This window comes from Nothobranchius furzeri, chromosome 15 (assembly GCF_043380555.1).
Source record: "Nothobranchius furzeri strain GRZ-AD chromosome 15, NfurGRZ-RIMD1, whole genome shotgun sequence".
NCBI lineage: Eukaryota > Metazoa > Chordata > Actinopteri > Cyprinodontiformes > Nothobranchiidae > Nothobranchius > Nothobranchius furzeri.
The window spans coordinates 25,099,233-25,124,999 of NC_091755.1; the positions used below are offsets into that span (position 1 = coordinate 25,099,233).

General features: G+C 41.0%; 1 protein-coding gene across 1 annotated transcript; it reads left to right on the plus strand.

Annotated features, from left to right (window-relative positions):
- Nucleotides 1-9,842: 9,842 nt before the first annotated feature.
- On the plus strand, nt 9,843-22,932 carry LOC107390935 (protein Wnt-2b-A). The gene is made up of 5 exons (XM_015967946.3): nt 9,843-10,096; nt 14,086-14,306; nt 16,699-16,976; nt 18,923-19,187; nt 22,246-22,932. Exons 1-5 carry the CDS (start codon nt 9,924-9,926, stop codon nt 22,473-22,475), a joined length of 1,167 nt encoding a protein of 388 aa, XP_015823432.1. The 5' UTR covers nt 9,843-9,923; the 3' UTR covers nt 22,476-22,932.
- Nucleotides 22,933-25,767: the final 2,835 nt, after the last annotated feature.

Consider the following 25,767-nt stretch of genomic DNA (forward strand, 5'->3'; position numbering starts at 1 on the left):
GAGCGGTAACGATATACCTTAAGGTAGTCTGGATAGTTAAAGTAATAATTTCTGCATTGTTTCAGCAGAAAGAGTTTTAAAAGAGTGAAATTATTCAGATTGCTAAAACACACGATACAAATTATATTTTAAAATTTCAACATTTTTACAAACACTCATGAACATTTAGCCAGGCATCCTTCCTTTGAAAATGGACACTGGCTAATGACCTGCTGTCAAACATCAGATCTAGGGACATCTCTCTCCAGACTGTCTCAAAGCATATCCTACATTTTAGGTTTAGAAATGAACACATATATGACTGAAGTCTTCAGTTTTCCCCTGAAGCCTCTTGTTTAGATGGTAAAGATGTTTTTACATGAGCTGGAGTCACTGCTTTGGAATATAATCTTGTTGATCTGGGCTGAGCGCATTGGGACTTAAGAGTGGCTGAGAGGAGTAGAGGTGGCTACCACATTGGAGTCCTACCTCCCAGTGTTTGTATACATGTGTGGGACTCTGTGAGTCCCGCAACTCAAACACATTTGATTTTTATATCTGCCTGTGGCTAACTGGAGCCAGATGCAGCTGCCAGCATGGAGCTCACATCAAAACTTCCATTTTATTTTTATTTTTCATTCTCTTTAATGAGGTGTGCATGCGTGTGTGTGTGTGTGTGTGTGTGTCTGTGTGTGTGTGTGTGTGTGTGTGTGTGTGTGTGTGTGTGTGTGTGTGTGTGTGTGTGTGTGTGTGTGTGTTGGAAAAAAAAACCTCTCCCATTTAGCCACAACAAACCAAACTGGTAAGACCCTATTGTTTCTTTACCTGGACCAATAGATCAGTGTGTCTAAATATTCTCCGTTATCTGGACTCAGCTTTTGTTCGGACTAACAAGAGGATTCATGAAGACATAGGTGGGGCAAGGGCTGACTATCACACACACACACACACACACACACACACACACACACACACACACACACACACACACACACACACACACACACACACACACACACACACACACACACACACACACACTATTGTCAGCATAACTGATATACTCAATTTTCATAAGTGGTCAGTAACGTGATTTGTCACCATTTTTATTAAAATCATATCAAGTTAATTAAGAATTTTATGTCCTCTCATTTTAATAGGAAGAAAAATAGAACAGATACGTTGGAAAATAACACAAAGGAAATGTTGTAGTGCTCATGTGGTGGTATAGAAGAAATGTTTATAATTAACAACTTTCATGAATCCCAAGAAAACTTGTGTAAAGGCCTGATTCAGGACATGAGAAATGTGTCGTTCTTCACTTGATAATTTACCAAATGGCAACTTTTCATCCTGCAACTCTTTGAGATTCAAAGTGTTGATAAAATTCTATGTTGTGTTGTCTACTGTTTCAAATATTGTGCAACTGCTTTCAAGATATTGTCTTAAGAAAATGTATGTTTCCAAATAAAACACGTTTATAATGTTCATATGGATTATTGATATAAAAGAGTATAAAACAAGAACAGTGACTGAGGAAAGCAGCGAGAGTGTTAATTGAAAGCGAATGTGTCTGTTCTGGCTGTTGGTCTGTGATGGGCCCGGGTCCCACTTGGCTCTCACTTCAAAGGCTCTGCCCGCCTGACTCGAGCGCACCTGCAGCCGGTTAAACACTGCTCTCATCACTCAGGGCGTGGAGAGCCCTCTCCCACAACTTAGAACTCTCATTGCACTCCTTTATGCCAAAAACCCACAATGGCCTCTGGTCAAGAATCCAGGCTAACGTACCAGGTACACCAAACAACGTTTCACCACAAAGGTGAACATCAGTCACACAGAGAGGGACAGCTCACGGAGCACCTGCACCGTTCGCTATACGGGACACGTCCCCTGCATCACCGCTCACAGGAAGTTTAGATTACTTAGACACACAAATATATGCAAGGTAATCGTGACAGATCTAACTTTAGTTTTATTTGCATGCGTTGCTCATTCTGTCTGTGTTGTGACAAAGATGGCAAAAATTATTAGTCTGAAATATTCTGAGCAGTTTCAACTCATTATGTATTCATGCAATTATGCAAAGTCATCTGCATCTCAAACTTTCACAGTTTGTATGCCAACAATCCACTTTTCTGATTAAGCACTGGCGCATGCAGCTTTTATATTAATTTGTTTCATTTGATGCAGACTAATCCTTTTTCATATTTAAAAAAATTGCATCCAACCTGGTTTAATTGCTACATTGTGCCTCCATTCCAATAATCTGAAGAATAAAAAGTAATTTTAAAGAGGAACTAGGCAGCGTTGGCTTGCTTTTAGCGCCCCCTGTGTCCATTTGTAGAACTAAAAGTAAAACCTAACTCCTCAGCCATCTTTTTACCTCATTAATCTAACAGCTGAAAGGTCTCCACAGCCTTCATTAGTGTCTACATGGTTCATCACTAAATTAAACAAATTAGCTGTGTTCATGATCTAAAATATGCTGAAGCCAGTCTTTAGTACAAGGTATGTCAGCTCAATATTTTCCCCAGCAGAGCGGCCGCCGGTCTGAAATTGCAAGTGGAATTTTGCCCACAGGAGGCAATAGGGACTGGGTGGCTTTTTATTAACCCTGTAAAGCAGGGGTATTTCATTTCAGGCCTGGAGGTGGGGTATCTATCACGTTTCAGTTTTAACTCTGTTTCACCACACTGGACTTCAAAAGCAGGTGAATAACAAGCTTCTGCAGAGCCTGATGAGCTGTTGCACATGTGAACCAGGAGTGTTGGATCAGATAAACCATTAAAACATGCTGGATACTGGACCTCCAGGACCAAAATTGAATACCCCTCCTGTAAAGGAACATTTTAGCACATAGTAGCTCAAGAAAATTATTTACTAATATGAAAAAGTAGCAAAATATCCTTATGTTGCAATTATGACAGTAAGTTTAATTTGGGCAACTAAAGAAACAAAGCTTCCCTATTGTACCTAAAATGTATTCCAACTTTGAATTTGAAAAAACCTAATTAAAGTATTACTTCCTGGTTAGACTTCAAACCTGCTGAGACCCACAAATTTGCCTCAGCCTTTATTCATCTTCATAAAAAAGTTGGAAACTTCACTCATTTCACTAAACTAACCAATGAAACAGCAGACAAATGAGTGATGAAACCGAGTATTTATACGAGGAGAGGTGATTACTGAGTGAGAGCAGCTGGGATGATTAACACATGAGTAACAGCTGTGAGAGGCTGAGAGGCCAACAATATGAATGAGGAAAGATAATTTCAAAGAACATACAAATAAACAAACCCACAGCTTTAACACCATGACATAATAAGCATTTAATGATTTTCTGCCTTTTTACAATAACAAAACAACAAGCTCTAATTAACATCATCACCAACATTCAGTTGGAGTCACAATGAACTGAATGACTGAATCAGACAGTGACTCGTTTTTCTGTTCATTCACTCATTAAAATAAAATCTGTAGCGGTTTGCTAAACTTTTCACAGCTAACTATTGATTAAAGCCTTTTTACACATAAAGGTTTAGCCTCCGAGCTCAAGTATAAACCAGTTACATCAAACAACCCCTTTTTCATTCATTTTCCCAAGCTCCTAGTGACACAAAAAATGTTTTGTCTAAAACAGACAAGATTGTATTTGTTCCTGTTTCGATACATTGATTCATTGTTCTCTGTGCTAACTAAGCTAGCTGCCATGTGATTGATGATCCATGGCCTGCAGCGTACGTCATGTAGATTAAAACAGGAAACAGCTCAGCGCAAACTCAGTTCTGCTCAAACTGAAAGATGTCAGCGCTGTTAAACTGACCTGCATCAACCAAGGTAAATAATGTCAATCTTTTTTTAATTAAAATTGGTCATATGATATTTGAAGGCTGTAAAAGAAATGACAACAATAACGTTGATGACCATGGATTACATCTTTTGTGAACTAAATGAGCCTGATTATTTGTGCTGACTGATGTCCTAGCCCATGTTTTATCAATGAGACCTGCCTTCTTCCTACGTGGTGTCTGAGATATGTTGACCATAAAAAAGAGCCACTGTGACCTGGATTTCCCTTTGCTGTCATCCCTTTCACCTGCTCAACAATCTGCATCAGTATGTGTGTCAGTTACAGTTGAGAAAAAAGTCAGAATTCTGAGAAAAATGTCAGAATTCTGAGATCAGAGTAAGAATTCTGAGGGGAAAAAAAGAGAATAAAGTTAGAATTCTTAGATTAAAGTCTGAATTATGCGATCAAAGTCAGAATTACTGTTAAAAGTCAGAATTCTGAGAAATAAGTAAGAATTCTGAGATAAATAGAATTCTGAGATCTAAGTCAGAAATTCTGAGATCAAAGTCAGAATTCTTAGAAAAAAAGTCAGAATTCTGAGAAAAATATCAGAATTCTGAGATCAAAGTCAGAATTTTGAGATAAAAGTCAGAATTCTGAGCTCAGAATTCTGAGATCAAAATCAGAATTCTGAAAAAAATATCAGAACTCGGACAGCTAAGTCAGAATTCTGACTTTAAAGTCGGAATTCCTGAATCAAAGTCAGAATTCTGAGAAAAATATTAGAATTCTGAGATCAAAGTCAGAATTTTGAGATAAAAGTCAGCATTCTGAGATCAAAGTTAAAATTCTGAGTTAAAAGCCAGAATTCTGAGAAAAAATATCAGACTTCTGAGATCAAAGTCAGAATTTTGAGAAAAATATCGGAATTCTGAGATCAAAGTCAGAATGCTGACTTTAAACTAAGCATTCTGAAATCAAAGTCAGAGCTCTGCGAAAAATATCAGAATTTGGAGATCAAAGTCAGAATTTTGAATTAAAAGTAAGAATTCTGAGAAAAAAATCTGAATTCTGAGATTAAAGTCAGAATTCTGCAATCAAAGTCTGAATGATGAGTTAAAAGTCAGAAATCTGAGAAAAATAGTAGAATTCTAAGATCAAAGTCAAAATTCTGAGATAAAAGTCAGAATTCTGAGATCAAAGTCAGAACTTTGAGTTAAAAGTCAGAATTTTGAGATCAAAGTCACAATTCTGAGTTAAAAAGCCAGAATCTCTTTCTTTTGTTTATTTTTTTCTTTTCAGTGGCCCTAATCATTTTCTGTAATGAGTGCACGTTGATGTCTGTGCGTGTTTCAGACCCCTGCAGCATGACAGCATCTTCTGGCAACCCAGAAACATTCTGTTACACACCCATGGACACGCTGTGTGTTCATGACTTTTATAAAATCCAATAATGGTTATCTGGAAGGGTAAAAAAAGAAAGGCTTGGAAGTACGCAAAGCTTTCCTCTGCAGAGGCCAAACATGATGTGAAAAGAAGGTCCATAATCTGGAATATGTGTGTGGAAACAAGATTTATTTGGCATCTGTTCAAGCACAAACATTCACTCAGCACACATGACTCTTGTTGCAACTTTCTGCATTGGGTGGAAAGTAGCTGACAGCTTCTCCTGAAGCCAGCTAAACATTTCAGAAGCTTTTGGAGTTCCAGTGCCACTGTGTGTTCAAGAAACTTTGTCTCTGCCGGCAGATCTAAATTTGCAAGACAATAAATGATCACAAATCCAGTTTTCTGGCACTCACATTGTGTTCTGTCTGTCTCTGAGGGCTGTATATTCTTAGGTTCCTGGCTTTATTGTGACCTTTGATTAGCGCTATAGACAAAACAAAAGCATAATCCGATAACAATTATCCTCACAATTATAGGAAAAAAACATTGTTGCTTATACAGCAGGAATTCAGACCTGACAGAAAAGGTTTTGGGAGAACATCTCAGCATCATCTGTTCAAACACTTAGAATTAGCAGGCCCTGTTCTTCTCAAAGGTGACCCCTTGTGGCCGTGCGATGCTTTTCAAAAGCTGATGATGTTTCGCCAAACAATTAGATCAGTAATGATTCATTCTGGAGAGGAGTGACAAACAAGAAAATCATCTCAATGTGACACATCAGGACAAATGACAGCATGTGCTGTTTCAGTTGCAAGAGTTTAGCTAACACGACAATTTATTCTGGAGCAAAGAAGTGAGAACAGAGTCAGGACACTGAACTGCACTGCAATAAACTGCTGAGAGTCGCGGAAGTTAATTTGGTCTCATCATTACAACACCAGTTCTCACTGCACATCTGAACACATCAGTTTTAGTCACCCAACAATGACTACTGGATTAAGATCATCCCCTTTTCTCTTCTTGGGGGGAAACCATCAACAGCCAAGCTGCTGTGCAGAAGTCTTGAGTCTACAGTTTGTTTTAAAGAAACCAGACTTCCAGTTAGTCTTTAAATGTCAATCGTTCTTTAGGCTACTGCAGGAATTTTCTCTTCCATCTTGGACTCTGCTTTTTGATTCAGTTTTAGTCCAGTACCTTTTTTGATCAAATCTCTTAATTCTGACTTATGAATCATTCAGAAACTAAAAGCATGAACCAGTGTTGTGTGGACACAAACACTTTTAAAGAGCACGGTGGAGAGAAGGGTCCGTCGGATTGTTGAACCTTGGATTCAGGAGGAACAATGTGGTTTTCGTCTTGGCCGTGGAACACTGAACCAGCTCTATACCCTTAGGGGGGTCCTGGAGGGTGCGTTGGAATTTGCCCAACCACTTTACATGTGTTTTGTGAATTTGGAGAAGGTGTTCAACCTTGGGGGGTCCTGTGGGGTGTATTCCAGGAGAAAAGGGTAGAATGCCTTCTCTGGGTCAGAGATGAGGTCCTGCCCTAAGTGGAGAAGTTTAAGTATTTCAGGATCTTGTCCACGAGTGAGGGAAACATGGAGTGAGGGATTGATAGGCAGATTGGTGCTGTATCAGTGATGCAGGCATTCTTCTGATCTTTCGTGGTGATGAGAAAGCGGAGCCAGAAGGCAAAGCTGTCGATTTACCGATTGATCTACATTCCTACCCTCACCTGTGGTCACAAGCTTTGGGTAGTGACTGTAAGAATGAGATCGAGGATACAAGCGGCCAAAATGATTTTTCTCTGGAGATAGGGTGAGAAGCTTGGTCATCCGGGAGGGGCTCAGAGTAGATCTGCAGCCAGTTGAGGTGGCTCGAGCATCTGGTTAAGATGCCATCTGGACGCCTCCCTGGTGAGGTTTTCTGGGCAAATCTAACCAGGAAGAGACCTAAAGGAAGTCCCAGGGCACACTGGAGGAACTATGTTTTTCGGGAGGGAATGCCTTAGGATTCCTCAGGAGGAGCTGGCCCAAGAGGCTGAGGAAAGGGAAGTCTGGGCCTCTTAGGCTGCTGCCTGGATAACAAAACATCATGAATGCTGAGGCAAAAATTAAGATAAACATGGGTCAGTTAAGCATCTGGCACAAGCTGAATAAAAGACACACGACCAAACAATTTCCATGACACTCTAACAAGGATTAACAGAAAATGTCTTCTGCTCTGTTCAGTCAGCTCACCATTATCCATCAGTTTCCCCACTGAATGACATCAGAGTGGGACCACATCCATGTCTGACTGAGGGCTGTCCTCCCTGCTTCAGCCTGCCAGAGGGACAAGAATACTAGCTGAGCTCATCACAGGATTGCCTGCTGGTGGCATCTCATAACACAATCCTACCCAGGGGACACATTACTGACCCATTAGGCCAACTGTTCCACCTAGAGCACATGCTGATTGGTCCTTGTGTGTTCTTTCTTTCTGATTCCAGGAATAAAGATCCGGAGTGATTTCATTGTATCAACACAAAAATCATTTTGATTATTCTAAACCCTCGTGCTGCTGTAAATTTCACCTTTCCCCCATTTCCATATCAAATGAGATGGGTGTGGGACTAGACCCTATCCAGGTAAATTTTTCATTCATTCATTCATTCAAGGAGGCACTTGACTCTGTTATTGTTAATGGAGATGAAGCTGGAGTTAATTTCAAAGGGAGAGAGATGGAGGAGTTCCAGCTCCGGTCCCTGTGGGAAAAACATCACTCAGACATGTTTGTCCTTCCTTAATTCCTCTGATTTAGCAGAAAACCACGAGCTAAGCTGCAGCACACTGATGTGTATACAAAGCCATACCTTCACTGGAGTGTGTGCAAAAACTGTAGATTGTTCTGACGACTTGTCTGTAAGCAGAACAGTGTTTAAGAGGCTTAGCTTCAACACAAGCTTTGGAATAAACGCTTGGACTGTTTTCTCAAGCTTTTGATGAAATGGCACTTTGCAAAAGCTGTTGCTAATTCTAATAGTTTCAATTCCGACAGGGATTTTTATCACTTTTGTTTACTTGGTCTTTGGAATTAATGAGGTCAGCTGAGTCAACCACGGCAGTCTCAGAGATCACAAACTTGCAGAAGTCATTGAACAAAAAATGTGTTGATTTCCTACATTAAACATGAGTTTCTAGCCAGCGTGGAGTCTTTTCGGGATGAGGATGAGCAGAGATGTGATCAACGATGCCCCGAATAATAAACACACAGGAGATAATAGGAGAGGATACTGTTTGTGCTTTATTCAAGAGCTGACTCAGCAGTTTCTCCTCCACATGTGGTTCGTATTTGATCCATAGTGCTGTTCCGCTGGACGAGTTGGCACTGTTCTCCAGATCTCACATTCTTTGCTTTTTTTTCTCCAACTTTTACTTCTGCTGTGCTTCAATTCAAATTCAAATTCCAATTCAAATTCAAAAATACTTTATTAATCCCAGAGGGAAATTAGTTTCAGTGCACACAATTCCGAGATCAGACACACATACATAGACACATGACAAGAATTGGTGACTGTGGTCATTCGCAACCCGAGTCACGCTACCGTAATAGATCAAGGGTTTATATGAGGATAGAGTCAGGGGAGGGAAAAAAAGGCACTTCTCACCCGAGAGGGCAGCTTTGCTATGCAAAAAAACATCTCAGACAGATATGCACACAGACTTCAGACATTACACAACATAAGTGTCCACTAGGTGGGGAGATAGGGTTGGGACTCTCCTCACTTCAGTGCATGCAGCTGCATGGGGCAGCGCTCATCACCTCCGTTTGGACAGGGGATGGAGTTGATGGGTTAGAGAGCACAGTGACTCCTAAATATGGTTCCACGGCCTTCACCGGTCACAGTCCCCCCAGGCTAGGATAGGGAGAAAGAGTTTCCATAGTGACAACAGCATTACACATTTCTTCTGAGGGGGGAGTTATCACTTCAGCCTCACAGGCTCCAAGGGCACCAGATTAAGATAAAAATTCACGTCTTGTGGTGCACGGATGCAAATGTGAGAGAACATTTTAACTTGTTTTCATACTTTTGCATTCTTGTTGGAATACGTTTTTGTGATTTACAAATCAGTCTTGGAAAATAAAATAAAAGTCTGTTTTAAGTTGCTCTCAGTGTTTCTCTGGCCTCTGTACAATGAGACCATCTCCTCATCAGCAGCATCATCACTCTGCACTCACACGCGTCCTTTTTAATATCTCCTTCCTCGTCAAACCCTGTAACCTCTGTCTCCACCCAATGAGCAAAGGGAGCCCACCCTCATGTCTTTCTCCCCCCTCCTCTCTCCCTCAACTCACACTCTTTCCACGGTGCACTAATAAAGGAGAGGTCCGGCGCCAGCATCCGACCCAGCGACGAGTCTCGCCGCAGCACAGGACAACGTTTGGCTCCAGCTCCGATTCGGACGCAAGCATCTTTGCTTCTGAGTAAATAAAAAACAAAGGATTAGACCCTGGAGGAGTGAGGGTAAAACTGCTACTTGCCTCACGAAGTAAGCCTACGGTTGGCAGCCAGAACTTCAGAGAGTCTGGTGCGCACATGGCACCGAGGACGCGCTCCTGGCTCCGCTGACAGACGCGCAACATGGAGTCAAACTCTGGATCATAGAACCTGTCCTGAGTGCACAATTTCCCAAACAATTTACAGATTATCACAGCTGAAGTCAGGATTAATTTATTTTTACTTTTTTTTTTTTTTTTTTTTTGGTGGCATAACGATCAGAGCAATGCTGGGTTTGAACAGGACTGTCAGACTCCGGCCAGCTCGGACTCAGCCGGGAATTGGACCCTCATCCCGAACCTCGTCATCCTGTCAGAATCAGGGTGCCAGCTCCAGGATTTATTGTGCGTCTGTGCTGCTGCTGCTGCTCGTTACTCCAAGAGTGGATTCTTCATGGTGGTAAGTGGGCACTGACGCGCGCGCACACTAACACTGTTTTGTTATTTGGGTGGTAAAATTAAGATATAACCATTTTATATGTATATATAATCCTGCCGTTAAGCTTTGAATTGCTTCTAATCTGGTTATCTCCATGAGGAGTAAAATACCAATGTTTGTCCTTAAGTATTGAAAGTTAGTGACAATTCATTTTGTATCATTATTCTTTCGCCCATGATCTTTTACCGTTTCATAACCAACAGCTTAATATGTAATTAGCCTTCTGCAGCATCATTTTACACATCCTCCAAAATGTTATTTTCTGCAATAATTTGATTTAATTCTTAATGGTTACAGCACCCAACCTGTAGGAGCCAAGACACACCATGAAGTGCAAAGAATCACCAAAATTATGAGTTTGAGAATGAGTTTTGAGCGTCTTTACGATTTTGCGTCAAAGATGCAATATCTTTGTGTCAGTTTGTTGGCCTGCCATGCTGCTGAGTAGTCATAATAATACCAGCAGGATGAGTATAATTTATCTCAGCGTTGTTGGCTGAGCGCGCAAGTTCAGCTCAGCTGGAGCCTGGATTGGACAAGGCAGAGAAGTCATTAATCCAGCAGGTACCAACACCACACACACACACACACACACACACACACACACACACACACACACACACACACACACACACACACACACACTCAGTGTGTGTATGTGTGTGTGTGTGTTTTTGTGTGAGTGTGTAAGAGAGAGAAGTGACTTCACTAAATATTCAGCCATCCTTAGTGTATGCGAGAGGTTTGGGAGTATATTTCATGGCTGTGGTTACATAAATGAGATCGTCTGTGTGTTTATAGGAGAGGTGTCTGTGCGTGGGAGGGCTGAAGGGTGATGGAATGTCCAATAGTTTGTGTAGATTAAAAGCAGGTATGAGGAGAGCTCATGTTGAAGCTGCAACTGACATTTACTGGCCTTGATAGAAATTCAGTGAACATTCAATATCCTTTTTTTTGGCAGTTTATGATGTGAACAGGTGTTAGGCTGCAGGGTTTGCAGAAATAAGGATCCATGATTTGCTCTATTCAAGTGCATTTCAACAAATGTCCCTCAAACCAGTTTTGACATCCCTGTCTGCAGGTTTGCACGCAGTTGCAATAATATCATTGAATGGCAGTGCCATTTGTAATACACCCATACTAACAATGCTGTCCTATACATGTTGGGGTTTGGAGGTCTGTGCCAAATATACTTCTGCATGCATTTGAGATGTAGATAATGATAGAAAACAATTTTGATAAGTTGTGCACTCCATTTTTGAATTTTACTGCAGTTGAACATTTTGCTTCTCATTTGAGGAGTAGTCCCAGTTCAGTCTGAAAAGTCTGTTCCAGGTTATTGCAAAGCTCAGAAAGCTTTGAACTCTGGGCTTTTTATTTATTTATGTTGTTTTTTTTTTTTTTTTTTTTTTTTTTTTTTATTTGGAGCACTGAGAATCGTCACCAAAATCAGAAAAGTTCACCACCCTTTTTACATAAAGAAACATGCATATTAGGGATGCACAATATATCAACATCAATATCAATGTTAGTCATTTTTTAACATAAAGGTAACACTGGCCCAGTATTAACAAACAGTATTTTTTTTCATTTAGTAGCCATTTGTGAATCACTTTCAGAAAGGGATGGGGTGATGATGCATAATTGTGATCACAGTGATAGTAATCATTTCAGAAGCATACATGTCTGTGGTGTGAGTATATTATAATATACTGTATATGTATATACAGGTATAGTAGGGGTTTGTATTGCACCACACTAGATGAATGTAGTAAATGTTTGCATTTAAATTCTCAACAAAAATTTGATACATTACTTTTAAATATAATTTCAGTATCATTACACAAAATATCACAATATTTTAGTGTATTGATATGTTCTTACATGCCTTCTTATATTAATGCAATATTAGGTACACATTGGTCAAGGGGTATAATAGAGATATTAGGGGCAGCAGTAGCTCAGGTGGTAGAGCAGGTTGCCTCATGGGGTCATGGGTTCGATTCCAGCTCCCGCCAGGGGTATCCTGCTGCTGTGTCCTTGGGCAAGACACTTCACCCAACTTGCCTGTGTTATGGGCCATTCCCATCTGTACCGGGTCGGCCTGGGCCGGGTAGCGTAGGTTGTTTACATATCTGGGTGGCCTGGTATTTTTCTGGGCCAACCAAGGCTCATTCTCAGCCCTCTTCTCGAGGGGGTCTGCTTCAGGCCAACCAGGGCCAACACACCCACTGCTGACAGCAAATTCACACCTTCCATTAGAGCAAGCCTCTGATTGGTGGGTAGAATCAGCCCACATGGGCTTAAGACAAGGATGTGTGGAATCAACCGGGCCAGGCTGGGGCCGACTGGGGCTACCCGGCCCGGGCCGACCCGGTACAGATGGGAATGGCCCATAAGTGGTGGTCAGAGGGGCCAACGGCGCCAAATGGCAGCCTCGCCTCTGTCAGACCGCCCCAGGGCGGCTGTGGCTACAAGTAGCTTACCATCACTAGCAGTGTGTGAATGTGAGAGTGTGTGAAAAGCGTCTTTGGGTGTCTAGAAAAGCACTATATAAGTTCAATGCATTATTATTATTATTAAAATTGGATATCGATAACGACCCACATTTTCATATTGGTGCATAATGCAGATAAATATTTGATAACTCCAAAAAAGGCAAGACAACAACATGTAGATCACTTTTAACTTGAAAATATGACTTTATTGTCTTATAATGATGTAGCATTAAAAAGAAGCATTTCTATTTCTTTTTACAACATGTTATTTTAAACATGTGGATAGAGTGTCTAATAAAATTCACAAGTCCTTGTTTCTCTCTCACAGCTAGAGTGACAGAATGGTGTGAATTGGTGCTCTGGTGATTTCCTTTGATGTGCATACCTCTCTTTTCCCTCCTCTTTTAATCCCACTCTGGGGAGTCTCCAGTGTCCATACTCTTGGTCAGCCCTATAAGGAAAAGAAAATGATCACACAGCTGCACGCTCTGTGGCTTCCCCTCTGTGACTAAACCCTGAAGTTACCATACAGAGATCTCATGCATGAGCACAAAGTAGCATCACAACTAAACTTCAAGCATCTTTACAGGATCCCTAAAAGTCAGTTTTATTAGAAACTTTGAGCACGATGAGAGCAATTAGGCAAAAGACAGAAAAGAGTAAAGTGAGTAAATGGAGTCCAGGTTTGACAGGATTATTGGAGGCATTCTCAGCTCTGATTTGTGACAACACCATTTTTACTATCCCACTGGGTAACATTTAAACAAGCATGCACACACACCCACTTGTCTGTCTTTCTATCTTAGTGAGGACCATCCGCTGATTTCCATTCATTTTTGTGACTGTATTTTGCCTAACCCACCCCCTAACCCTAACTATAACCAGTGTTGCTGCATCCCTAAATCTAACCTCAACAAAAACTTTATTCACACCATACATCTAAAACCTCCTAGTAAGCTTTTAAAAATTGTGAGGACCACAGAAATGTCCTCACTTAGAAAAATGTCCTACTTCTGTTGGTGGAAATCTATGATGGTCCTCAGTATGTAGTAAATACAAGAACACACACACACACACACACACACACACACACACACACACACACACACACACACACACACACACACACAGGTCTTGCAGCGAGAGGTTAAGTGCTTATTTATTTGGAAAGTCGAGTAAATGGTTCCCACTCCCCTCCTACTCACAAACTTTAAACTGTTAAGTGTAGTGAACTCTGACTCACAGAAGACTTTTACTGTAGCTCTTCTTCATGCCACTCACCACTTTGTGTCTACTCAAGTAAACACACCCAGCAGCACCTCAGCTGCAGTAAACCACCCATCTATGCCATCACTTAACCACCACATGTGGATTCTTTCAAAAGACAAAAAGAAAAAAAGAAAAAAAATCACTGAACCAGTTTAAAATAAACTGTTTTTCTGACCCCTTCAGGTACATCGGCGCTCTTGGCGCTCGTGTGATCTGCGACAACATTCCCGGACTAGTGAACAAACAGCGCCAGCTCTGCCAACGCCACCCTGACATCATGCAGGCCATCGGCGAGGGCACCAAGGAGTGGATCAGAGAGTGCCAGCACCAGTTCAGACACCACCGATGGAACTGCAGCACGTTGGATCGAGACCACACCGTCTTTGGACGTGTCTTGCTCCGGAGTAAGTCTGCATGTGGAAACATGTCCATCTAGCTGATGAGTGAAGCACAAACCTGAGATCTTATTACTTTTTCACCCTTTCCCACAGCTTCTACAATCTGTCGCTTCTTCCCACTCTTTCAGTCTGTTCTTTCTCATTTTCTGCTCCACGTTTGCCCTGCTGCTTCATATTTATAGTCACTAATGAGCTGTTTTAATACCTTGCATCTCATCAATAACCACCCAGACTTGCTATTTGATTTTTATTAGCCACAACCTGATACATGAAGAGATAGACACACATTCATACATTTGCTCCCTGCATCATTTCTCTAGAGGAGATATTCTTTTAAGTGGGACTAAAAGGTAACGGCTAAAATCAGGTTGTGATGGTTGCATAGTAAACCCTTGATGTCAGTTTTATTTAAAAAAAAAAAAAAAGAGAAGAATGATTTTATTTACAGGATTTTAAAAACGCATGCAACCAGTGTTGCCCTTCATCTTTAAAAGAGTACAGCAAAGAATTGTTCAATAACCCTTCTCTGAGGAATGATAAACGATTTTATTTAGCCTTTTTTTGCAGTGATGCACCATAACCTGTCCACATTTGTACTGAATCATAAATCCACAGCATAGATAAAAAAGCCAAAATGTTTAGAAATAGAAATGCATCTAAAACATAGGCTGGAGAAACATGCAGACAGTAGGATACTCTTGAGAAAATGAGAACACAACTCCAGCTAAATTGCTGCTGCTTAACTTATTAAAAAAATGGCGAACAATTGTGTACAATGGTAAAAGTTTTACGCAAAATAAAATATTACCTTATATATTTAAAGTTGGCATTCAGCTGGACAGTCCATAAACAGCCAGTAAACCTGCTGTTTATTGGGAATGTTTATTTCAAGTCAACTTCAATAGTTGCTCAGTTTCTTTCTTCTAGAACAAATTCTCCAGCAGCCAACTAAAGTTCAGCTAATTCATGTTTTATTACATGCGGTATACATCAAAACCAATGTGCCTGGTAGCTTGATACAGGTTGCGTAAAGAGACAGCTTTTTCCTAAAATTCAGTTTCTGATGCCGCTGACGGCTTGTTATTGTGTCTTATCCAGCCATCCCAAGCATGTGTGGGGGTTGGCCATGCATGAAGAAAAGTGGAAGATATGAAGATAACTGGCTCTGCCTGTATGTCAGTGTGTGAGTGTGTGTGTAGTAGGGGTGAGAGAAATAAACAGTAATGCAGATGTAAATATTTGGAGAGATATTCTCACTGTCAGACAAACAGCCTAGTTTTGAAAGATGGCCAGCGATGCCCTCGTCAGTGCTCTCCCACATGCATCCCCTCAGCACCCACTAACCCCTTCTCCTCACCCCCTGGAATAAATGGGACACATTGGTGAACAAGATTGTGGAAGATAGATTTGAGTGTTTTAATTTCATAGAACTAGAGGAATCTCCTATATGGTGAAATTAAAGTGAATGGAATTTGTAAGCGGATGCATTTTCAGTTTCTCTGAACCTACAGATATAAGAACTAAAACAGTTTGCGTGAACTTCCAGTTTAAAGAAAAAAATATGATATTTGATCATGAGGGTTTGCAGTAACAGAGGTGGATTGTACATCAACAGTTTCAAAAGAAGTTTTAACCCCTGACCAGTTGAACGTGTTTTGGAAATAACAAACACCCTTTAATACGCCTGTACACCGTGAGACGACGAGAAGGCAAATCAAAACTGGGTCCGCGTTCATTAGGAAAACTAAATAAATTTAGCATAAATCCAGCCAATTATTTTCAAGATTACTTCCACACTGAAAGCATTTCGATAACCGTATTGTACAAACTGGTGCATCCAATTTCTCCAAGCCCTAGGGTTAGGGTTAGGGTTACAACTTATGTTTGCTGTGTTTATGTTTAAGAGGCTAAAGGTGAATAAGTTTGCATGAATCCCCCATTTACTCAATCTTGTTTTAAAAAGCAACTGTGACCAATCTCTATGTCAAAATTTCTCAGCTTCTTTGGCCTCAAAATGCATGAGTCATATTTTGAGAAAGCAGAGGAAGCAGCAGAGAACAGAGGAGCACAGCAGTGGTAGATAATGTTCTCATGACATCACCCCAGTGCTGATAAATGGGGTATCACTGTGTCTGTATTTAAACAATTTATGTGAGTCAGGGGGAGCCCCACAGCTAGGATTATTTCCATGATAATATTTAAACAGAGCAGGTCCATATTCCACATCAGGCCTGATACACTCTGTCAGCTGCACCTACATGTCCTCATGGCTCACACCCAGGCCGTGTCATAGCACCATGTGTATCGAGCTGCAAGGCTTACCTCAGCTGTGATGTTAATTCCATTTTCTGCATCAGGCTTACCTTTTGGTTTTGTGTGTAACGCTTCTCCAACTCAGGCAGTCGGGAAGCAGCTTTCGTCTACGCCATCTCCTCAGCGGGAGTTGTGTACGCGCTAACTCGCGCATGCAGCCAGGGGGAGCTGAAGACGTGTGACTGTGACCCTCACAAACGAGGACGAGCTCGTGACACCAGAGGCGAGTTTGATTGGGGTGGCTGCAGTGATAACATCAACTACGGGATAAAGTTTGCCAAAGCCTTCATCGACGCCAAAGAGAGAACAGTCCGAGATGCCCGCGCACTCATGAACCTCCATAACAACCGATGTGGTAGAACGGTACGTGAGCAGATCTGCGACATGCAATGTCTTGACAATTACTTTCCTTATTACAAAACAAAACAAACATATTCAATAAATACTACTACTACTACTACTACTACTACTACTACCACTAATAATAATAATAATAATAATAATAACAATAATAATAATAATAATAATAATAATGATAATGATAATAATAAAATTTATTATTATTATCATAAAACAAATGTGTTTCAGTCACTGGTGGAAAAAAGCACTTGATTTGTTTATTCATGTAAAACTACAGATACTTAACAGGAAAGCAGTAGCTCAGGAGTTAGAGCAGGTTGTCCAGTAATCGGAGGGTTGCAGGTTGGATCCTGGCTCCCACCAGTGAATGTTGCTATTGTGTCTTTGAGCAGGATGCTTAACCCACCTTGCCTGCTGGTGGTGGTTGGAGGGACCGGTGTCGCCTATGTGTGGCAGGCCTCACCTCTGTCAGTGGGTCCCAGGGCAGCTGTGGCTACATTGTAGCTCATCATCACCAGCATGTGAATGTGTGTGTGAATGGGTGAATGACTGATTGTGTTGCGAAGCACCTTGATGGTTGTAGAACCCTAAGAAGACACTATACAAATACAGACCATTCAAATGGAAGCATCAAAGACATTTTCTACTCAAGGAAAAGTATGAAAAAGTGCATTTCAAGTGTACATAAAAGTAAAAGTGTTCTACTAGCATTTAATTGTATATATATATATATATATATATATATATATATATATATATATATATATATATATATATATAGTAACTTGACGTGTGCTTTTGAAGTATTGTTACCTATAATACTGCAGTACATAGGCACTCAAGGAAGTGAGCTACCAGTGTGGAGGGGATTGGACAAAATGAAAATTAAAGTATTTTTACATTGAAACTTCAGAAAAGGAAGGGGAGTAGAAAGTACAGGTAATTGTTTTTAAATATGGTAGAGTAAATATGCTGGTGAAGGTTTTCAGTCTCCAATGGGATTTGAATAGTGTTTGAATGACGGCAACTAGACTTATTTGGTTTCTGGAAGACATTTAGCTTCTCATCCAAGTTGTATAAGCTTGACCTTCCCATTAAGTCCGGTTGTCTTTATTCAAACCCTTTTGGAGAAGCAGAGTAAAAGTAAAAAGTAGGTCTCAAGAAAATAAAGTAAAGTACAGATACAGAAAAATTGTACTTAATAACGATTTTTTTTAACTTAAGTACAGTAACAAAGTACTTGAGCTGTGACACTTCATCACTGGTTTCAGTTTCAGAAGTTGGATAGAAATTATGATTTTGACCTTTATGTGGAGTGAAACCTGAACTGTTGGGTCAACGCTCTTCCTACCAAATTACAAATATAATCAAACATATTTAATCAAAACCACTTTGATGCAAATATGGTTCTGATTTTGTGCATCTCACTAACATTAGAGGCAGAATAATCATGCCCATTTCTTACCCGATCCGCCCATTGTGGCATTCTTATTCATGCACCCAGGTACTGTAATGCCTCCAAAGTCAGTGGTATCCAATATGTCTGCCATGTGTGGTGGGTTAACAGCTCTCTGGCTTTCTCTGAAGCATGTTGGGACTGCTCTGATCTTAAAATCGTGGCTTTCAAATGTGTTGGATTGTCCTGGTCCGACATCTGAGGACAAACAAGCGTGCTGCAAGGTGACTTTGATGGAAGCGTGCAGCATGCTCCTCCTCAGTCATATTTGTTTATAACAAAGTCACGTTTGATCTCACAAAATGTCCCATTTGACCTAGGAATATTTTTGTGTTGGTTTGTGTGTAGTAGGACCAAAACTAGGATGTACATGATTTTTTTATCACCATGTGTGTGGTCTTTTATGCTTTGAAAATTGTTTGAAGGTTTAAAAATCTTCCAGTATGATTTTTATTTTTTTTGTTGTTGAAACAATCTAAACTTCTTCATTTAGGCTGTGAAGCGCTTCATGAAGCTGGAGTGTAAATGCCACGGTGTGAGTGGCTCTTGCACACTGCGGACATGTTGGATGGCCATGGCTGACTTCAGGAAGACTGGCGACTACTTGAGGAGGAAATACAACGGGGCTGTTGAGGTGATGATGAACCAGGATGGGACAGGGTTTGCCGAAGCCAACAAAGCCTTCAGGAAATTCACCAAAAGCGATCTTGTCTACTTCGAGAATTCACCAGATTACTGCCTCCAAGACAAATCAGCAGGTACGACAGAAGAGAAGGCTGTTTCTCATGGATGTTGATGGATTGCCTAGACTCTGTTATCTTTTAGGGGTGTTATGTGTATGTTGTGTGTATACTCATGCATGACTAGTGTGTTTTGTGTGGATGAATGTCAGTGGATGTGTGTGTGTGGGCGTAATGGTAGTCGGATAACACAGCAGGCCTCCCTTGTTGTGTCGGTGGAAGGTAATATCCTGGTACCCTGAGGACATGGTCATTCTGTGACCACCTGACCTCTGTCAGTCTACCCATGCACACACACACACACACACACACACACACACACACACACACGCACACACACACACACACACACACACACACACACACACACACACACACACACACACACACACACACACACACACACACACACACACACACACACACACACGTCTTGTTCAATGTGACTAATCATATATGGCTTTTTGCTGGTTGGTGGACAAACTTTGAGGAAATCTGACCTCAGCATCTTCATCAATCAGAAGCTTTTTCCATCTCTTCTTCCTTTGGGTCCTGTCATCCCCTCATTAATCCGTCCCCTCTTTCTCACCTTCTCAGTGGAATCCACAGCCTAGGGACACAAGCAGCTAAATTAAAAAAAAAGTCACTTCTGTGTGTCTGCCACAGTCTTTCTCCCTTTTTGTCAGTCTGAACTAAGCATAGCTGGAGGGCAGAGTGGGCCTCAGAGTGTGAGAGCCTGTCTGTCTGTCACGCTCCACTGTCCATTTAACTGTCACACAGACACACACACACACACACACACACACACACACACACACACACACACACACACACACACACACACACACACACACACACACACACACACACACACACACACACACACACACACACACACACACACACACACACACACACACACACACAGATGCTTCAAAGGGAGCAGTGGCTTGGGAAAGGCAGAGTAACTACAGGCCACTCTACCAACACTGCATAGTTGTGTGTGTGGGTCTGTTGTTCTACGGGCAGCTTGTTGTGATAGGTAGCAGTTCAAACAGGGAACTTCTCACACCAAACATGAGCACTGATCTCTGTGGGGATGACATTCACATAAGACACAGACAGCGCGTTGGGTAATAGGGAAAGTACTACACAGCAATCCACGCCCGCGACAAGTGTTTCAAATCAGTTACGAAAAAGTTAAACTTGGTCCAGGTGAAACATCTGAAGTTCAAGCTAATAGCTTCTGAGATGCTACCGCCACATTCAGTTAATGCCTACTTAATGCACCACACAACCTGACAATAATTAGATTTTTGTGAAACTATTTGAACAGACTCCAGATACTTCATGCAGAAGAAGAGGAATACAAAAATTTCACCTGAACACTTTAGTTCTCCCATGCAGTCAGGCACTTCTGTGTGATTCAGCCTATGTAGGAAGCAGTTACTGATCAAATGCATACCTATATAAACACTGCATAGCATGCTCCTACAACAGAGACCAACACACAGGCACACTAAGTCATTCTGTCATTTTTAAAAGGTGCGGTTCACTGAAAACCCATTTTTTTAATGATCATTTTTAATTTTAAATGGTCATTTGGAGTTTTTCATGCAGGCTGAACATGAAAAAATAGTCTCCTACATCTACCTCCTGCATTAGCTTCTGATAGAAAATAGACATTGAAACATAGGATATGAAAAGCTTGACAGATTTACGTCACATATCATTCATGGACTCACCCATCTTGACTTGCGATGGGGAAGGTTGAACTAGTAGACAATTAGAAGCTAACCGTAAGCTTTAGCAACACCATCACACACACACACACAAAAAACCTCCTTCAAGCTTGTGTTATTTGTGGAGATAAAACATCAATAATCCAAGTCAGTGGTAGAGTCGCATTGCTGTTATCTAGTCTGAGGGAATGATGTCCAAACACCAAGACTCCAAAACCTGCCGTGTTGTGCCGCTCTCTGCTGCAGCAGACTTGTCCGTGCTGATCCAAGCGCTTGTGGGCTTTTTGCCCTGAGTACAGCTTGCAAGGCATTCATTTCTACTAGAGACCACTGCAAATGTATTGATTAAATGAGTTTCCCACACCTTTAAACACAACCTCACAGCCCTTTGAAAGTGTGAATATAAGCATAGTGTCAATAGATCTTTTAAAATCATACTTTTTTGTTTACTTTCTGAAAACAAAAAGACATAATATGTAAATTATAACAACACTTTGAGGAATATGGGATTTTTTAAAATGCATAATATTTAAGTACGTAGGCTATTAGGCTAATATGACCTCAAAATTCGATGTTGTAACTACCTCTATTTCCTGCATTAGCTGCCAAAGAAAATAAACAGGAAATCAGTTGGGTCAGAAAAATCCAGACAGCTCCACATCACACTGTAAATTTTGCATTCATACACTGTCCCACCTTGGCTTGTGACTGTGCAAGTCTTGTTGATTTTGTGGCCAGGAGTGAGCAGAAGCTAACTGTTAGCAAAAGCAACTTCACAACATGGCGGATCATGTTGTTTGTGGACATAAAACATCAACGCTGTATTTTTACCCAAGAAAGAAGAGCGAACAAAAGCAGCAGAAGAGTTGCTCTGTTAGCCAATCAGAGGCGAAACATTTTCATATCATGAATGTTGATGAGCAAGACTCTAAATCCTGCCATTTTTCGCCCCCTCACTCCTCACACTAACATCTACTTCCCGAAACAGAAGTGTGAGAGCTTTTTTCCACAGAAAATGACTCACGAAGCATTCATTCATATTAAAACCACAGCAAATTTATTGGAATAATGCATGAATGTTCGCACAACACTGAGTGACAACCAAGTTCTTTTGTGTCAATCTAATGGATTCTACCAGACTTGCAACAATGCAGCATAACAATGTCCATCTTTACAGAAGAGGTCCATGAGATTGAGGTCAGACTGAAGGTTATCTGTAGTTAAGGATTAAAAATATGAGACAAAAAAACTTGGTATAGAACTGAAATGTTAAAAAGTGTTACAGCTTCAATTGAAATGTTGATGGAGCTAACTCCTTAAAACTCTGTCTTCAGGGTCCCTAGGCACAGCTGGACGGGTCTGCAACAAGACATCGCGTGGCACAGACGGCTGCGAGGTCATGTGTTGTGGGCGTGGCTATGACACTACTCGAGTCAAACAAATCACCAAGTGTGAGTGCAAGTTCAAATGGTGCTGTGCAGTGGAGTGTAAGGACTGCGAGGAAGCCGTGGACATACACACGTGCAAAGCGCCAAAACGAGCTGGGTGGTTGGACCAGACCTGAGGACACACAAACACCTCTGCTTCCTGCAATGCAACCCCACCCATCACCCCCTTTGCAGGATATCCTGTGGAACACAGCATTCTGGGAAACTTTAATCCAAAAATGCTCTGTGTCGCCGCTGCCCTCCTCTTCCCCTCCACCTTGTCTCATTGCATGGCTTTTTACATTTCTCTACGTGTTTGAGAAAGCACTAGAGTCCACTACCCAACAAAGCGAACTAACACACATTAGCTACTGTTTGTGATCGACTCTGTGATTCAGCTGCTGGGATCTGATGAACAGTAAAGGCAGTGACATCACTTTGGCTTTCATCACAGTCAGACGGACTTTTTACTCCATGTGTGGTTCTGTGTTTAAAACAGCTGCTTTCATGATGTTTTTTTTTACATTAACTGAGACATATTCAGTATTATTACATCATGTCATATACTCACAAAGGTTTGCTTCAGTTTTTTTTTAAGAAAATCTGCATTTCTCTTCTAAAATCTTGGTTTAGTAAGTGCAATTGAAGTGGACATCTAAGTATAAAGTTGGTCCTGTGTGGCCAAACAGGAATCCAAGGTGGGGACTATGGGAGGACATGAGGATGGACACCAGATGAATTAAAATAAATGGATGGTTGGATGTGTCACTGGAACGTTTAATGAAACTGAAAAAAGAATAGGTGTTTAAAGTGCTTTATTTAAATTGTAAAATGTTTTTGTTGCTCATCTGAAGATGAGACTGCACTACATCGGCTGAAACAGGGAGAGAGAGAGAGAGGAGCGCTCCCATCACTGTGATCATTCCCCAGATTTCAGCATGTGAAATAGAAAAAAACTGCTGCTGAAGAAAGAAAACCAACGCTTGTATCCCACTGTGCTATGACTGCTAGCAACAAATTGGAGACTGTATTTGTGAAGGCATTTCCAAGCCATCTCAAAATCTTCACAAGCTGTCCCTTTTTCTCACATGTTCCAAAAACTTGCAAATTGAGCTTTCTCTCAAGATAACATCAGAGCATCTGTGCACATGAGGATCCGGGTTCAAGTTGTTTTCTTCAAAAATGCAAGAAGTGAGCGACAATTGGAGGTACTGGTCTTATTAAAGGGACTCTTTGCAATGTTTTCATATTTTTAAATCCTTTTATTGAGCCATTATGTGCTAAAAGGACCCTTTACATGGTTAATGACAGGCCACCAGCCCCTATTACCCCCTGTGGCCAGAATATTCCACTCGCAACTTCAGACTAGCGGACCGCTCTGTTGGGACTTACCTTGACATACCAGGTGCTGCAGTCTGCTTCCAGCTTGTTTCCTGCATGTTTTAGATCATAAACACAGCTGGAATGTCTCTTGCAGACACTGATGAAGGCTGGGAGGCGTTTCAGATGTTAGATTAAGGTGTTAAAAAGATGAACACACAGCGAGGAGATAGTTTATGCTTTTAGATCTACAAATTGCCACGAGGGGGTGCTAAAAGCAAGCCAAAACTGCCTAGTTCTCCTTTAAATGATGGGCAATTCTGTATGAATTGAAACATTCTTATGACACTTTGTGATTAAACTGCAATACAAAGATTTGCACAACTTTCACAAATTTTTTGCTACTACATTTGCCACATGTGACAATGGTGACCAATGAAACCTGTTGCACCGTATCTTCTGAAAATTCATTTTTTATTACTTTTTTCTCCAATTTGTGGCCAGCAGTCACAGTCCGGTGAGCTACAGGCTTTCACAACGACGTTGATGTGCTTCACCTCTCTGCTCTGGAGCTTGCTTGTGTAACATTTTGTACAATGCCTCATAAACAGATGTTCATAAGAAATATATGGTGTATAATACTGGCATGCTTTTTTTGTTTGTTTTGTTTTTGTTTTTTGTTCAAAGATTTAAAGTTTTTAAAAACTTGCATTACATAAGAGTCTTGATGGAACACAATGGTTGTGATGTTAACATACAGACACTAAACAGAAGCACCAATGCTGTTGGTAACAAAGACTGATTCTGTGTGGATCGGGTTGAGGGGGTGTTATATCAGTCAAGGAGAGGGAAGTGTTTTATTAAAGTCCCAGCCTAAAATCCTAACCCCTGCTGGCCCTCTTCCACCCCTCACTTTGTGGAATTCCAGGTGCGTCCCAGGCTAATGACTAGATGGCTGTAATTACCCAGGGCTGTTGATAGCTGCTGATGGGACATGGTTGTGCCACAGAGGACCTAGTGTGGGCTCCTGCTGGGACCGCATTTAATCAAAGGCTTCTTGGCCGGCTTATCAAAGGGAATATTTTCCAGCAATCTTCTCAGTCTCAGCCCCTTCAGCTCCCCAGACTCCACATCAGTCTCTGCTACAGACTCCAAAGACTCTTGACAATGTGAAGTCTAGAGACAATTACACACAAATGCAAAATTCAATAAAAGCAGTGCCTAACATTTTTGGACAGCAACGTTAACCAACAAAGTCTTTGTGTGTCACAACTGATTTCATTTGCACTCTTTTATTACAGCTTATCTGCAGAGTTCTCACAATGCACACTATGTTGTCATCGCTGTATTCTGATGATCAGATCATATCTCCTTATTCGGTCCAAGGACAGGAGCCATGAAGCTCACACTGAGAAAAAAGCTAAGGAGAAAAAAATATGATAATGTTGCTTCATGATTAAACATTTCTTTTAAAATTATCATCATTCTTAGTCATTTTACCAGCTTGCATTGATCTAAAAATAGTTGTTAATAGTCGTAGAGACTGATAAGCTTTACTACCCCCAAGGTTAATATTGCAAAGCTGATTGAAGTCACTGAGACAAAGTGTCCTGTGGCCGAGTTTGTCCTGAATGCAAGGCAGAGAGCATTCCTGTTGCAAAGTACCACAGACAAAACCATTAGTCTTAATGGTGGTGGGCAACATTAAGGAACCAGAGGAGGAGCAAAGGGAGCACATAATAAATCAAAGATTTCGCATTCCTCGATGGAATGCATGCACATCACCATTCATGGCAGAGTTTTAAACTAATGTTATCTTATGATAGAGACATGATTCAGTTTGTGCAAGTTAAGGCCATTTTTGTGTTATTTACGATTGATCAGCTGTTGGGGTCATCTTGATTGAGGTTGGATTCAAAAGTTAAACAGTCATAGATGTGCATCCAATAAAGATTTTTTTCCAGTTTCAATAAAATCCATCAACTTGTTCACGAGGTATTTCTCTAACAGACTGTGTTGACTCCAACAGTTAATGGCCAAGTTGGGAGCCAAGATCTTGCACAATGAGTAATGCTTTAAGTCTGTATCGAGGGGATGACTCAGCTACTT

Coding starts and splice junctions, on each gene's coding strand:
- LOC107390935 (XM_015967946.3), top strand. CDS start 9,924: ATGCTGGGTTTGAACAGGACTGTCAGACTCCGGCCAGCTCGGACTCAG. Junction 14,307..16,698: donor TGGACGTGTCTTGCTCCGGA/GTAAGTCTGCAT, acceptor TCTCCAACTCAG/GCAGTCGGGAAGCAGCTTTC. Junction 19,188..22,245: donor CCTCCAAGACAAATCAGCAG/GTACGACAGAAG, acceptor CTCTGTCTTCAG/GGTCCCTAGGCACAGCTGGA.